This window comes from Atractosteus spatula, chromosome 9 (assembly GCF_055471065.1).
Source record: "Atractosteus spatula isolate fAtrSpa1 chromosome 9, fAtrSpa1.hap1, whole genome shotgun sequence".
NCBI lineage: Eukaryota > Metazoa > Chordata > Actinopteri > Semionotiformes > Lepisosteidae > Atractosteus > Atractosteus spatula.
The window spans coordinates 34,299,039-34,315,214 of record NC_142714.1 but is presented as its reverse complement, the minus strand read 5'-3'; the positions used below and the strand labels follow the sequence as shown (position 1 = coordinate 34,315,214).

Genomic DNA, 16,176 nt, shown 5'->3' with positions numbered 1-16,176 from the left:
TTATTCAATGTTATGTCATACTCTGACAGTATTATTGGAGGCTTAAAAATTCTTAACTGATTTATATATTTCATATGCAATATATTTCAATAAGGGAAAATTCATTTAAGTGTAAAATAGAAATTAATAGGGAATCAGTTCATTTTTAAACTGCATTCTTTCATGGCTATGCTTTTTTCTGTTTATTACAGACCAAAATAATTATCCAAAGGGGAGATTAAGATAATTGGTTCCATACTACATGCCATGATGCACATAGCTTTCAGGTTTGTTTAATACCGCAAAGTAAAAAATTTAAAAAAGAATAATTACTCTTTATTCCTTAATCTTGGGGCATGTGAGTTAATGAGACTTTCAAAAACAGGTACTTCTACAATAGAAAGCATGATAATGAGGCTATGGACAAACTGATATTGCTCACATATAGAAGATCTGGAAAAAAATAACTTTATCCTCCAATTGATAATATTCTTTTTTTTTTTTTTAAAATATATTAAAACATGATAAACATTTGTATAGTAACTTAAAAACTTGGTGCAGCTGCTGAAGAGGAATAAAACTTTGCAGGCACACACAAAGACAATGCATACCAAGATTCTGAGATTGCAAATGAGATCTACTTGCCATACTGTATTGAATACTCAATGTGATCACAACACATTTTAGCTGAACTTTTGGGCTCTAGATAGTCCTCATATGTTCTTTAGTTCTATTGTTTTGTTGCTGTTGTTTTCTACTCCTGCTTTAGAAAGTGGGTTGCAGTCAACATCCTGACTCCTGACTTGTATTTTTTTTCAAGCTTTTCTTTTGTTTCAAGAGAAATTTACATAATTTTATCAACTAACCAAACAACACCCCTTTCTTCTTTTCCTTTTAGGAGCTACTTTGGCATACAACTATCGTTATATGTACAGATAGTACAGGATTAATTCACAGTTGTATATAACAAAAAGTCATGTTCTTGTATTATTGTTGCTTTCTACAAATTCTTTTTGATGACAATATCATAAATATGATCAGAATTACAATTATAATTATTAGAATTATGCATTTTTATATAGATATTGGCAAGCCAGTTTAACCACAGACATACAAATATATGTGGCACAGACATGAAGAAGTCACTGCAGCTCACTGTGGACTTGTCTGTGGGTAGTAGCTTCCCAAAGCTTGGTTTTATAACTGATGCTCATGAACAAAGGCAGGGTTTCCCCCAGAAGCAGGGGCCTGCTGACCCGAAGGATTGAAGTTAGCCAGGGGGATGACCTTGACTGCATCTTCTTTTTTGCTACAGTGTCTTTCCAGGGTGTTGTAGAATTGTGGCCTGTTGCTCCCTTGACCCTTATCAATCTCTTCTTTTGGGACAGATCTGCTCAGAGTGTGACGACCATCAGGCTTGGTTCCACGGGCCCACCCCTGCTGAAATCCAAAGGAGGGCAGTGCTGGATTTGTTGTTTGCTGGAATTGGGTAAGAGCTGGTGGCATCCAACAGCTATCAGAGTGGCCAAGAATGAGACACTCCTGAGTGCAGGTTTCGGAGGCCTCTGCAAGAGCTTTCTGCAGATTAACTTCAATGGCTATAATTAAAAAAAGAGAAAGACACTGTTAATTACTTAAAATGTTTCTTAAATGTATTATAAATTCAATATTTAGGGTGGTTTCTGCTTATTCTTCCTTTCTTCCATGTGTGGCCTTAACCAAAGTAACGTAAAACTAATGTGAACAGCACAGAGTTGACAGTCTTATGAAAGTGTAAAACATAATTGAGAAGAATTAAATATAAAGTATATAATAAACTATGCTATAGTTATCTATAAAATTGTGTTTCTTTATTGTACAAATTTGTGATTATTTTATGTCGCCAATCTATAATACAATTTGATTATAAGAAGATGAAGGAGAAGAAGAATGTTTGCAGTTTTTTATTAGTCAAATCTTATAAAAAATGCAACTTCTAAAATCATAGGAGGCCCGATAAGAAAGTGCATGTATTAAATAAATCAATTTTAAAATTGCAGAAAGAATGTATGTTAATTATAATTGACCTTTAGAAATTAGAAGAAGTAAACAGTCTGGAGAGTTCTAACTTTAAAAAATAAGAAACTGAAATAAGTTATCAATTCATGCCATTATAAGAAAAACACTGTGCCTTTTTGCATTTAAATTCCCAATGCCTTCTACTGTTTACTTAAGAAATAAAGTTAATTCCCAGTAGCTTAATTAAATCTCTAAAAATGATCTTGTTTACATCTGGGTTTGGCTTAAAATATTTAACAAGCATCTTAGCAATATTTTAAACAATTGCTTCTTTTAAATACTAGTGTATTGTCTCTGCCATATTTAGTCTTTTTTCAGTCAAGTCATTTAAATTTAATCAAGATTATACAGTATATATATCTTATAAACAATGTATATATTAATTGAAAATATGTAAAGAGAATAGTTATAATGTGAAGGAAACACATTATGGTTCATATTTGCAGCAATGTTAGCACAAGGAAAAAGAAAAAAATGTGGAAGTTGGAAGGAATGTATTTTCAGTCACACATCTCCTCCCTCTCCATAATCTCCCCTTGACACCAGAAGTTAAATGAGCATAGGGAAAGGCTTCAGAATTAAGCCTTTGCAATAAAACCTGTCAGCTAAGATAATTAGGATGTAAAATGGTAAGTGCAAATGAAAAAAAATGAGATGGAAGCCCATAGTACTATCTTTGTAACCCAATAAAAAAGAGAAGCATTGTTGGAATGGCACTTGGGTCCGCTAGGCTTCTGCTTCAAGCTGTCATAAAGAAATAACTTTGCATATTTGCATAAATAAGAATGCTATCAATAATTTAACACTACTTTTATGATTTCCCTATATTCCTTGTTTTGCATCTGGCCTACTTTAATCCTTGGTCATTTAAGTGCCAGCAGTAAGGGAGCTAATTTAAAAAACATAGCAATCTAGTCTGCACTGAAAGCTGTCTTTTAAAAATGAAGACACAAATTCCTTTATTCCTTTTCTGGTTGTTTCTCTGTAGAAAAGCACAAAGCTGTTGGGATTAACCCATGTGTGGTATACATAGATAGTTACACAGATAGCTCCTCCTTTAACATAAATTGCTAAAGTTTCTTCTTTTTTTCCATTTCCAAAGGGAACTGATAACTTTTGAGTCCTCTATTTTTAAAAGGACATTAACAACAACCAGACCATATACTGTTCAATCATTCTGGTTGTAAAGAAGTTAAATGTTGTGATGCAGTAAACTCTTTACGTAATAATGTATTTCACAAACATAAAATTTAATTGTTCATTAAGTTAGTCTTATTAATTTAATGCCTTTAACAACATCAAGACACATAATATATGTAATGTGAAAATTAGCAGTGTTTTTGGACTGTCTTCATATTGCAACCATGTGCACACAACTGCTCCAGGACATACAGATGCAGCCATTCAAAATGGGTGGGGTATTTCGCGGTATACCCCGGTGGGCGTGTCGCAGTATCACGCAGTATCACGGGGTAAATCGTGTCATTTGACGTCATGCCGGAAAGTATCCGGCATCACCTTGTAAAACCGCCAGGAGGAGCCAATAAAGCTTAACCTCTCATGTACAGCATTTGAGCTTTTAAATTTAAACTGTGTATTACAGCATGTTAATCATCAGTCAATAAAAAGTTGGTATATTTTATGAAAGCAAGATTGCTCAGTTGGACAAAAGTACACAACCTACCTTTATCAGAAATATTTATGCATCAAAGCCTTTACCGAAGATATTACTAGTAGTATTAATAATGAATGACTTTGGACAAGCTGTAAACTCAAAGTATAATTTCTTTAGCACATTTGTACAAGCACTTGGAATCTGTCCAAGCCCTACTTTGTCAGGCATTTTCTTTTACTGCAACGGACATAAAAACTCCCTTGCTTTTAACAGAGCGTTTCATAATTTCTAACTACGAAAATTATTTAAACTTATCATTCAACCAGAGCTCAAAATATCACAAGGATCCTCAAGAGCACAGCAAAGACTGTATTAAAAGATACTTGTATCAGATACATGAGAATCCAGGCTTTTTTATCAACGCTTTCTTTTCCGTATACCAGATATTATGGAACCACTTCAGAAGGGTGTCAGCCAGTCAGATTCCAGGAATCGGTACTTTAAAGAAAAAATACACACCAGTATTCCATTTCTCCCTAAACATTTTAAGCATCGAAGTCTTTAACTAACATGTGAAATAGCGTGTAAAAAAGTGGTAGTTTTAAGCTTTTCTGCTAATATAATATGGAATTGGTATCTAAAGAAATTAATAACGATATGATTATATTCGTGTACTGCGACATTTCTTTGAAAAAATAGAATAGCAATATTATGGATAATTAATTGACTTTTATATTTCTAAATATCACAACATGATCGAATTTTAGTCATTTTAATAACAATGAATACTCACCTAGGTGTTACAATATAAACATTTATATTGATTTAAATCGCGTTTTGATTTAAATCGCAAACGCGGGTTTAAATATATGTGTTTTTTGATTCACAATCAGACAAATGCAACATAAATTGATATCTTTGTCTTCTAAGTATCTTAATAAACTTTCAGCATAGCTTTCTCCCCGTTTAGATTTATTTTTCTTGGGATCTTGGGATCAAACGTGGAAAGATTAGATTGTAATCGTTTTTATTTTTTAAATACATTTTAGAAAAGTGTAATCTATACTAAAAAGCTGTACACCACCTGCTATAAAGATACATATTGTAATACTTTCGGGTTCGGATAGGACAGACACAAGAACTCAGACTTGCGTAGTTAAAGCAAGTTAAAGCCTTGATTTTATATATCACCTTTAAAAGTGGCATCTCAAAGCAAAGTAAATACCCAACACTGATTGTACCCATCTGTCATGCTAATAAAGCACCTTAAATTGAATTGAGAGAGAGAGAGATTTAAACTGCAACACTTATCATTCAACCAGAGCTCGAAATATCACAAGGATCCCCAAGAGCACAGCAAAGACTGTATTAAAAGTATACTAGTGACAAACTAGTATACTTTAGATCTTTTTTTCTGAACAGGGGAAAATCTGATCATGTTTCTCTATAACAATAATAAAAAACATTATTTTACATATCACCTTTATGTGATATCACCTGAAGGACAGCACATACAAGGGTTAATTGCACAATGGACTGCGCAAAGAAATTTAAAATAGTCTTCTTTAGGTGTGAGGGCAGGAGTGGATCGCAGAAGGCATAATCAGCAAATTAGAAAAACAAAGAAAAGGACAGGTGAGACGTTTATCCAGAGAGCGAGTGATCAGAAAAAGGAACAGCTGTTACGCCCAGGTTTTACGCTCTCTCTCTGCTGAATAAATAAAAGCATTTTATTAAAAACGCGTTTGCGTTTGTCTGGGTATTTACTTTGTAATCTGTGGTTTACATCTACTGTATTGTTTTGAGATGCCACTTTTAAAGGTGATATGTAAAATAAAGTTTTTTATTATTGTTATAGAGAAACATGATCAGATTTTCCCTGGTTCAGAAAAAAGACGATTAAAATCTGTAATCTTTCCACTTGTATGTCATCGGAAAATACAAGAAGTTTCTGCTTTGTGTAAGAATGGTATCAAAAAGTAATCTAAGTGGTGAGAAAGCTGTGCTCCTCAAAGCGCTTTACAGGATAAAAACAATAACAACAATAGTGTTAGGCTGGGCAAACGATTTTTTTATAGAAATACAAAATGAGATATAATGATGTGTTCCGGCTAAGACATTAACGAGTACAACCCCCCTCTCTGCGGGAGTGCTGGCTGTGATGAATTAAACCGGTTTCACAGGTATTTTCAAAGTAGAAGGGGGTGAGATTTCCAGCGAATGACACCTCCCCCTTCCAAAACCAAGGAGGTACAGTACTTACTAGTTAATAAAGCTAGGCTCCTCAATGAAATCGCTTTAACATGCTAACGCGTTGGTGTAACAGTCCGGGCGTGGCAAGCTTCTAATGTCAACTCGACTCGATTGGAAGACAATGAACATATTCTAGCCCTAAATGAATTAATAGCAAACATGGTTTACGTAAAAGACATTTTTCCAAGAAAGTTTATAATAATACGATCTATAGTTGAAATCTGAGCCTAAATAAAAAGAAAAAGCATTTTCAGAGAGCAATTACGCTGTGTTTATGTAGAATAAGTGATTAGGTTTATGAGCAATCTAATTACTTATTTGTTTAAAACGCTATATAAAATAAAGTTTATTATTAATTTGCTGGACAGAGCGATGAACATTATTATGCATAAGACAAAGATAACGATCCTGATCAGTTTAGAAATCTGTGTACGCTGTAAGGTTTTTACTTCTTAAACTTTTAAAATACACGTTTCGAATAGAAAGAAATCCTCTTCCTGGTACAGTACTGTATGTATAGCAAACCAGCACGTCTTTTTTCTCCAATCAGAGGGGTGTCAGATGGTGTCAGTCAATCACCATTCTGAAGCCCTATCATAATCTCTGGTATGGGGAGACCCCAGAATTCTGTCCCATAGTTTAGACAGATGATAGATAATTCTATTGATCCCGTGAGGGAAATAAAGTAAATCATTTTCATTTTAGGAAATTATTAAACGCTCGGTTAAAAGCAAAGGAGATTGTCTGTTATAGTGGACATAAAAACAAGAGTTCGCTGGCATTATATCCTAGAAGACACAGACCGGCGCCAGACCGGGAGAATGCCCACAGCGTAAAAGAAAATGCCTGATGAACTAGGGATTGGACAGTTTCCAAGTGCTTGTACAATCGATGGAAATAAATGTGCAAAAGAAATAAACAAAATAATCATTTATTTCTTTATCATATTGGCTAGCTAATGTCCTCTCTTTGCTAGTTAGTGGCTGTGTTTCTGCGTTGGGTAGCAACGGGTGACTGTTCTCAGGCGGAAGATGTAAACAGCTTAATTTTCGTGTTAAATAATTTTTTAAAATTAAAATTCATTCTATACAGCAATCGCATATTTGGGTACCGTTTCATAAAACTTTCATGCTTAAAATGTTTAGGGAGAAATGGAAGACTGGTGTGTATTTTTCTTTAAACTACCAAGACCAGCCATACACAGTACAGTTTACGTACATACATTAATGTTTATGTTCCTAAATTAATATAGTTTATGACCTTCAGATGCGTTATGCTCCTCTTCTTTTTATGCTCAGCTACTAAAATTTCCCTTTAGTGGTAAAATTCCATATAAATATTCAAAACTAAGCGGATTAAAATGTGCACAGTAAAGACATTAAATGATTAAATCTTTTCACTACCAACCAGTGCACCACGAGTGCCCCTGTCGGTCATTTTGGCCAGCCAATCACTTACCGCGGTGCCCTTCGGTGCCCCGCGGTGGCTTGTGGGTAGTTTACCGTACCGCGGGTTTGTACCGCGCATTTTGAATGGCTGCATCTGTAGTAGTGATGGCTACATGATAAAAACAATCACACAACGATTTTTGGAAACTATAGAGATATGGTATTTTCTCTATGAAAATGGATTTAATGAAAAACATTTACTGGTGCAATGCTCATTTTATAAGATTTAATCTTATACCTGGTATGTGTAGGCTCAGAGTAAATTAAAATATATAAATAATAAAATAATAATGTAATTGTTCTTTAATTGGATAGTGATAATGAAGTTAGTGACTTTTTGTAGTGCAAAACTGCTCATGGTCTTCATTGTCCTTAAACAAGAAGAAAAAAAAGATTATTTCTAAATTCACAATGATTCACCTTCTTTTGTACTGTGTATCCATTACTGCAGTTTCTTACGTTTTTATTGTTTTACCTTTTTTTACTTATTATTTTGTTTTTTTGGCAAAGAAGAAAGCTTTTCAGCAGATATTTTCATGAAAAGCTTGTTTTGAAGTGGTAAATGTAATTAGTTTTGAAATACTATGAGTGGGGCACTGCGAAAGAAATGTTAATTGTGTATGTTCAAGCAAAACCTTATTTGTGCAGAAACTGTCCTTCACTATCCAAGAACTGTATTCATGGAGCACAAATAATCAGCACAAAATAAGGTTAAATTGCCTCTAATTATACAACATGTAAGAGGTATTTCATACAGCAGTGCTTTCCTTGGTATGATATGTATGAACTCACAGCAAGAGCTGTCTGTTGTGCTATGTCAACAGTAAAGAGTGCTACTTTTTTTGCATGTAATATTTCATGTTAAACAGCACAAAAGGCACAATCAATATCAATTTCTAATCTGTGGGGACCTGTTTCACCACACTGATGCTGATGACAGTTCTGACTACCTATGTCAGCCAGAGGAAAGTAGAATTTCTGATGTATATTTAAAATGTTCTTCAATTTATTTTTTAAAAGAAATTATGCTTTGTCTGCAAAAAGACAAATTATCTTTTTTATCAGAAATGTCACTTGTACAAGAACGTAATGAAGTTATCTTGACTTTATGGGTATAGCTTTAGTAGAATACTAGAATACTATATACCATCTTGGCTCTTATAACTCATTTTTGTTTTAGTATATTGTATATTTAGTCTGGGCACTGCAAATACCAGTCTGTCAGTACATGGCAGTCATGTTCTTAACACCAATTAATCATAACACATTTATGTATGCAAACTGACTACCAATCATTTAATTAATCAGTCATTAGTTCTTGGTTAAGCTGTTGCAGGTTACAAAATAAGTATAAATGGAATTTGAAGCCTTGCAATATCTTCACTAGTATGACTACATCATACTCCTCCATGATGCAGTGGTAGATACATACTTTGAAATTAGTGTTACCAAATTTTCAGTAGCAAAAGCATTGAACATGCTTTCAACCTATGTATTTTTCAAGTCAGATTACAACTTTTCCAAACAAAGCAAGCATTTACACTTGTCAATAACTTTGCAAACACATGACACAGAGTCTTCAAATCACAGGCATTTAAAATATTATTATTTCTGAAAATTTTCAAAACCTTTATTTAAACAGCATCTAGTACCTGGTTCCTTTTTGAGAAAACGTATTTTGAATAAACCGAATCCCAGGTGTAAGTGAGTTCATAATGTAAGAGTTACTATTAAAAAGCTACTGTATGTATGTGAAACACCTGACCATTTAAGCAGAATAACACAAACTCATTCGGCTCAACAACAATGTTGTGTGTTCAATTTCACAGAACCACAGCATGCATTATGTTACATTTTTAACATCAGTCAAAGTGTTCTCAAGTCTCTCAAAAACATAAAAAATGTAGCATAGTACTGTAGGTCGCACCCCTTGCTGTCCTTGATAAAATGGATAGAAAATAGATGGACTGGTAGATTTACAGTGGTGTGAAAAAGTGTTTGCCCCCTTCCTGATTTCTTATTTTTATGCATGTTTGTCACACTGAAATGTTCCAGATCATCAAACAAATTGAAATATTAGACAAAGATAACACAAGTAAACACAAAATGCAGTTTTTAAATGAAGGTTTTTATTATTAAGGGAAAAAAAAATCAAAACCTACATGGCCCTGTGTGAAAAAGTGATTGCCCCCTAAACCTAATAACTGGTTGGGCCACCCTTAGCAGCAACAACAGCAATCAAGCGTTTGCGATAACTGGCAATGAGTCTTTTACAGCGCTGTGGAGGGATTTTGGCCCACTCATCTTTGCAGAATTGTTGTAATTCAGCCACATTGGAGGGTTTTCGAGCCTTAACCGCTTTTTTAAGGTCATGCCACAACATCTCAATTGGATTCAGGTCAGGACTTTGACTAGGCCACTCCAAAGTCTTCATTTTGTTTTTCTTAAGCCATTCAGAGGTGGACTTGCTGGTGTGTTTTGGATCATTGTCCTGCTGCAGAACCCAAGTGCGCTTCAGTTTGAGGTCACGAACAGATTGCCGGACATTCTCCTTCAGGATTTTTTGGTAGACAGCAGAATTCATGGTTCCATTTACCACAGCAAGTCTTCCAGGTCCTGAAGCAGCAAAACAGCCCCAGACCATCACACTACCACCACCATATTTTACTGTTGGTATGATGTTCCTTTTCTGAAATGCTGTGTTACTTTTACGCCAGATGTAATGGGACACACACCTTCCAAAAAGTTCAACTTTTGTCTCGTCAGTCCACAGAGTATTTTCCCAAAAGTCTTGGGGATCATCAAGATGTTTTCTGGCAAAACTGAGACGAGCCTTTATGTTCTTTTTGCTCAGCAGTGGTTTTCGTCTTGGAACTCTGCCATGCAGGCCATTTTTGCCCAGTCTCTTTCTTATGGTGAAATCATGAACACTGACCTTAACTGAGGCAAGTGAAGCCTGCAGTTCTTTGGATGTTGTTGTGGGGCTTTTTCTGACCTCTTGGATGAGTCGTCGCTGTGCTCTTGGGGTAATTTTGGTCGGCTGGCCACTCCTGGGAAGGTTCACCACTGTTCCATGTTTTCGCCATTTGTGGATAATGGCTCTCACTGTGGTTCGCTGGAGTACCAAAGCTTTATAAATGGCTTTATAACCTTTTCCAGACTGATAAATCTCAATTACTCTGTTTCTCATTTGTTCCTGAATTTCTTTGGATCGTAGCATGATGTCTAGCTTTTGAGGATCTTTAGGTCTACTTCACTTTGTCAGGCAGGTCCTATTTAAGTGATTTCTTGATTGAGAACAAGTGTGGTAGTAATCAGGCCTGGGTGTGGCTAGAGAAATTGAACTCAGCTTTCCAAAGATGTGATAAACCACAGTTGATTTATGTTTTAACAGGGGGGGCAATCACTTTTTCACACAGGGCCATGTAGGTTTGGATTTTTTTTCCCTTAATAATAAAAACCTTCATTTAAAAACTGCATTTTGTGTTTACTTGTGTTATCTTTGTCTAATATTTCAATTTGTTTGATGATCTGAAACATTTCAGTGTGACAAACATGCAAAAAAATAAGAAATCAGGAAGGGGGCAAACACTTTTTCACACCACTGTATATTTGTAAAAATGTTCCAATTTAAATGAAATACGGAAGACATCATTAATAAGATAAATATTGAACATGAGCGTACTGCATTTGCAAAAGTATATACTGTCAATGGCAAAAAAATAGGTAAAAACAAGCCTCAAAATGAAATTGTGTACAGATGCAGCAATTCAAAACAAGCTGGCAATACCGCATTATTTTGCGGTGCGCTTGTCGTGGTGTAACGCAAGTTACCGTATTAATACCGTATATTCTCGCATAGTACCGCATGATACGGCATGAAACCGCAAGTAAAATAATAGTATCCGGAATTTCCGCAAGGTGGAGCTAATAAAGCTCAACCTCTCATGTTTGAGCTGTCGCCATCAAAGTCTTTACCGAAGATATAACTAATAGTATTTATAATGAATGACCTTGGACAAGCTGTAAACTCAAAGTATTGCCCTGGTCCACATTCTTTTTTTTCATTGACCGTCTTTGTAAAAGTAACACCACAGCATTTCGTTGATCCAATCACGCATTTGTTTCCAATCATGCAAAGTACGGTAATGTTTGAGAATTTCCGATTCACCATGCCTTTCACATGCTCATAAAATATATTGATTTAGGAACATAAACATATTACTGTATGTAAAGTGTACTGTATACAGTATGTATATGTATATTTAATGTCTTTACTGTGCTCGTTAAAGTATTGAATATTTGTATGGAATTTTACCACTGAAGGGAAATCTTAGTAGCTGAGCATAAAAAGAATAGGAGCATAACGCGTGTGAAAGCCATAAAATATACTAATTTTGGAACATAAGCATACAGTATTACAGTATGTAAACTGTATATGGCTGGTCTCGGTACTTTAAAGAAAAAATACACACCAGTATTCCATTTCTCCCTAAACATTTTAAGCATCAAAGTCTTTAACTAACATGTGAAATAACATGTGTATAAAAAGTGGTAGTTTTAAGCTTTTTTGCGAATACGCTCGATACCGGAGCAAACAAGCATACTTTTAGAATTTGATTAATAGGAAATATAAAATGGAATTGTGTATCTAAAGAAATTAATAATGATATAATTATATTCATGTACTGCAACACAAGAATAGTATACTTGTAAGACTTGTAAGCGACAGGTTGGCTGTTCAAATCCAGCCAGCGCCATAAATTTTCTTTTAACAAACATTTCTTTAAAAAAATAAAATAGCAATATTATGGACAATTAATTGACTTTTTATATTTCTAAATATCACAACATGTTCAAATCTACGTCATTTTTTAATAACAGTGAATTGTCACCTTCTTTCCTTCTGACAACGATTCCTGCTTCTGCTTCCTGCTTCTATCGTGTTAGGATTCCTTTAGATCTCCCTTCAGATTTAAAAGGTTATTAATAATATCTTCGGTGTCACATCTTCCCAGTGTAGCTGATCTTTTGCTGCCCACGCATGCTTACACAAGCTCCCTGGGTAGACTATCACAAAGCTTTAGAGAACTTAACATTTTTATTATCAACAAATTGTAAATATGACGTTTACATTGGCGTTATTAATTTTTCACTTGACTGTATGGAGGATTGTCAGCTGTCACTGAGAGCAGACCCCCCCTCTTAGGCTGCGCAAACGATTTTTTAAATTTTTGTGAAGAAATGCAGGCTGTACAGTATGCGTTACAATATAAACATTTACTGTCAAACTTTAAATCAACAATTGATTTAAAGACGATCTGTCAAAGTGCAATGAAATATAATATTGTTGTTGTTGTTTTTATCCCGTAAAGCGCTTTGAGAAGCCACCTTAAAAGGTGCTATATAAAGGCGTTATATAAAGGCGCTGATTCTTATGGAATGTGTTTTTTTTCTTCTTTTTTTCAGCATGGAATAAACCTATTACTTGATTCTTATGGACACCCGGTCCCGCCAGGGATTAAAAAAAAAAACATGGAATCACGTATCTAAAGAAATAACAGTATAACTATGTTAATGCACAAACATTAGCATGTTACATTATTAATTTGGGTGTCTCCTCTTGCCAGAAAGCACTAAATTGCATTTTGAGTGCGGTTTTTTACTTTTTTTAAATTACAACCCATAAATAAAGCTGATACTATTTAGACTTTTAATTATTTTAAACTGTATTACAGCAGCACAATGTGCTTTTTAACGAAACCTCCTAGATTAATGAAATGTCTTGCGTTGTACAGCTTTTCAGCTAAATCTATTTATCGCTTACGCCTGACATTTGAGGTGCCCGATAAAAACGGTTGAAGAGCTCTGTTGTTTTATCCCGTAAAGCGCTTTGAGAAGCCACCTTTAAAGGCGCTATATAAAGGCATGTATGGCTGGTCTTGGTACTGTATTTTAAAGAAAAAATACACACCAGTATTACATTTCTCCCTAAACATAATTCTCTTTGTTATATTTGAGGAAAAATGTATTTATTTAGTTGGAATTAGCCAGCTAATTCCAACAAAGCAAGCTCTCATAATGAGAATAAACAGCCATCTGAGGATAGTAAATTAAGTGCATGTATTATATAGAAACCTATGTAATCTATCTACTTCTTTTCTTGTTACAGTGGAATATTTCCACCCTTTAGTAATGGATAAGAGCTGTTACAATTGCTGTTAAAAGCCACACCTTCATGCATCTTGCAAACAGAATATCTTTCCCTGAACTGATAATAGCGTTGATTGATGTTGTATTGATGGATATCTATAAATATTGAGAAGTGACCATGCTAATTTTACCAAGCAAAGTGAAATATACTGTAGTATAAACTGAGTTGCTTTCTGTTTAGGATAGTGACCAAAGTCCCTTTTCATAAAATGGGATTTCTAACCATTACCAATTCTGAATACTGTAAGTTTTTACTAGAACCTATAAGTCCTACTGTACCAATATAGAAAAGCACATATTAAATTTGGGAAATTTGGTTTCAAAAGTCCTAATATCAACGATGCCTATACTGCTTTCCTCTACAGTATGCTAATCTATTTTAGCGCATTCACCCCGGGCAGCGGCCGAAGAGCGCCCGGCTGGGGTACGCGGTGAGAGGCAGGACAGGAGTGGAAGTGGTCAGAGCGGGGTATAGGAAGGCCGCTGACCAGTGCAGCTGTCCCACAGTGAAAAGGACATACAGTCTGGGGAGATCGCCCGTTTTCCATGTAAATAGTTCCCTGGTTCTGCACCCCTCGGTGTTTCTCTCTCTCTCTCGCTCGCTCGCTCGCTCGCTCGCTCACCCTCTCTCTCTCTCTCTATCTCGCTTGCCCTCTCTCTCTCTCTCGGGCTCGCGGGCTGGTCGTGTGTCTCTCTCTGGTCGGGGTGCGGGAGAGCTGGCTGGCAGAAAATAAAGGCAGCTTTTAGCTCCACAAGTCTGAGTTTTTGTATTCGTCCTATCCGAACCCAAAATTGTTACACTATCATTCTGTCCATCGAAATAAAAAAAATATTTTTCGTGATTTCGGCCATAGTCCGTCTCCTTACCAAACCGATACAGTGGTGCAGCTTGAAGTCTGTACCTGTATACAGTATGGTACATACTGATGAGCTAATACCTGGAAAAGACACTCCTATCTTATTTAAAACACAATATGCCAGGAAATGTGTCTGATGCTTCTGATAACCCTCTGGCGGGACTGAGCGTCCATAAGAATCAAGTAATAGGTTTATTCTATGCTGAAAAAAAAGAAGAAAGAAAACACATTCCATAAGAATCAACGCCTTTATATAGCACCTTTAAAGGTGGTTTCTCAAAGTGCTTTACGGGATAAAAACAACAACAACAACAATATTGTATTTCATTGCACTTTGACAGATCGTCTTTAAATCAATTGTTGATTTAAAGTTTGATAGTAAATGTTTATATTGTAACGCATACTGTACAGCCTCCATTTCTTCACAAAAATTTAAAAAATCGTTTGCGCAGCCTAAGAGGGGGGGTCTGCTCTCAGTGACAGCTGACAATCCTCCATACACTTAAGTGAAAAATTAATAATGACAATGTAAACGTCACATTTACAATTTGTTGATAATAAAAATGTTAAGTTCTCTAAAGCTTTGTGATAGTCTACCCAGGGAACTTGTGTAAGCATGTGTGGGCAGCAGAAGATCAGCTACACTGGGAAGATGTGACACCGAAGATATTATTAATTATCTTTTAAATCTGAATGGAGATCTAAAGGAATCCTAACACGATAGAAGTAGGAAGCAGAAGCAGGAACCGTTGTCAGAAGGAAAGAAGGTGACTATTCACTGTTATTAAAAAATGACTTAGATTCGAACATGTTGTGATATTTAGAAATATAAAAAGTCAAATAATTGTCCATAATATTGCTATTTTATTTTTTCAAAGAAATGTTTGTTAAAAGAAAAGTCATGGCGCTGGCTGGATTTGAACAGCCAACCTGTCGCTTACAAGTCTTACAAGTATACTATTCTTGTGTTGCAGTACATGAATATAATTATATCGTTATTAATTTCTTTAGATACGCGATTCCATATTATATTCCCTATTAATCAAATTCTAAAAGTATGCTTGTTTGCTCCGGTATCGAGGGTATTCGCAGAAAAGCTTAAAACTACCACTTTTTATACACATGTTATTTCACATGTTAGTTAAAGACTTTGATGCTTAAAAAGTTTAGGGAGAAATGGAATACTGGTGTGTATTTTTTCTTTAAAGTACCAAGACCAGCCATATACAGTTTACATACTGTAATACTGTATGTTTATGTTCCAAAATTAATATCGTTTATGACCTTCACACGCGTTATGCTCCTATTCTTTTTATGCTCAGCTACTAAGATTTCCCTTCATTGGTAAAATTCCATATAAATATTCAATACTTAAATGGGCACAGTAAAGGCATTTACAGTAAATCTGTCTACGACCAACCAACGCACCACGAGTGCCCCTGGTGGTCAACCAATCACGTACTGCGGTATGACGAGTTATGACGCGTTCTGACGTGCGATGACGTAGCCAAATGCCCGCGGTACGTGTTTGTGCCGCGCACTTTGAAACGCTGCATCTGTATATATTTTATAAGGAACAAGTAAAGGTTTATTCCATGCTGAAAAGAGAAGAAAAGAAACAACGTTTCAGCTGGGCTCCACGCTTTAAATAAACCTTTACTTGTTCCTGTGCGGCCTACGCATGCTGACGCAGCTACAGTAGCTACTTGAACTATATATTTTATAATTACAATCTACAATAAAAAAGATTCTG

At 35.3% G+C, this 16,176-nt stretch overlaps 1 protein-coding gene across 1 annotated transcript in view; it reads right to left on the bottom strand.

Moving 5' to 3' along the window:
- Positions 1 to 1,176: 1,176 nt before the first annotated feature.
- Positions 1,177 to 16,176, bottom strand: part of pcdh11 (protocadherin 11) — a 450,559-nt gene continuing 435,559 nt past the window's right edge. Inside the window, exon 5 of the mRNA XM_088926040.1 lies at positions 1,177 to 1,577. Within this exon, the coding sequence (XP_088782166.1) occupies positions 1,177 to 1,577 (401 nt within the window). The remainder of the gene's footprint in view (positions 1,578 to 16,176) is intronic.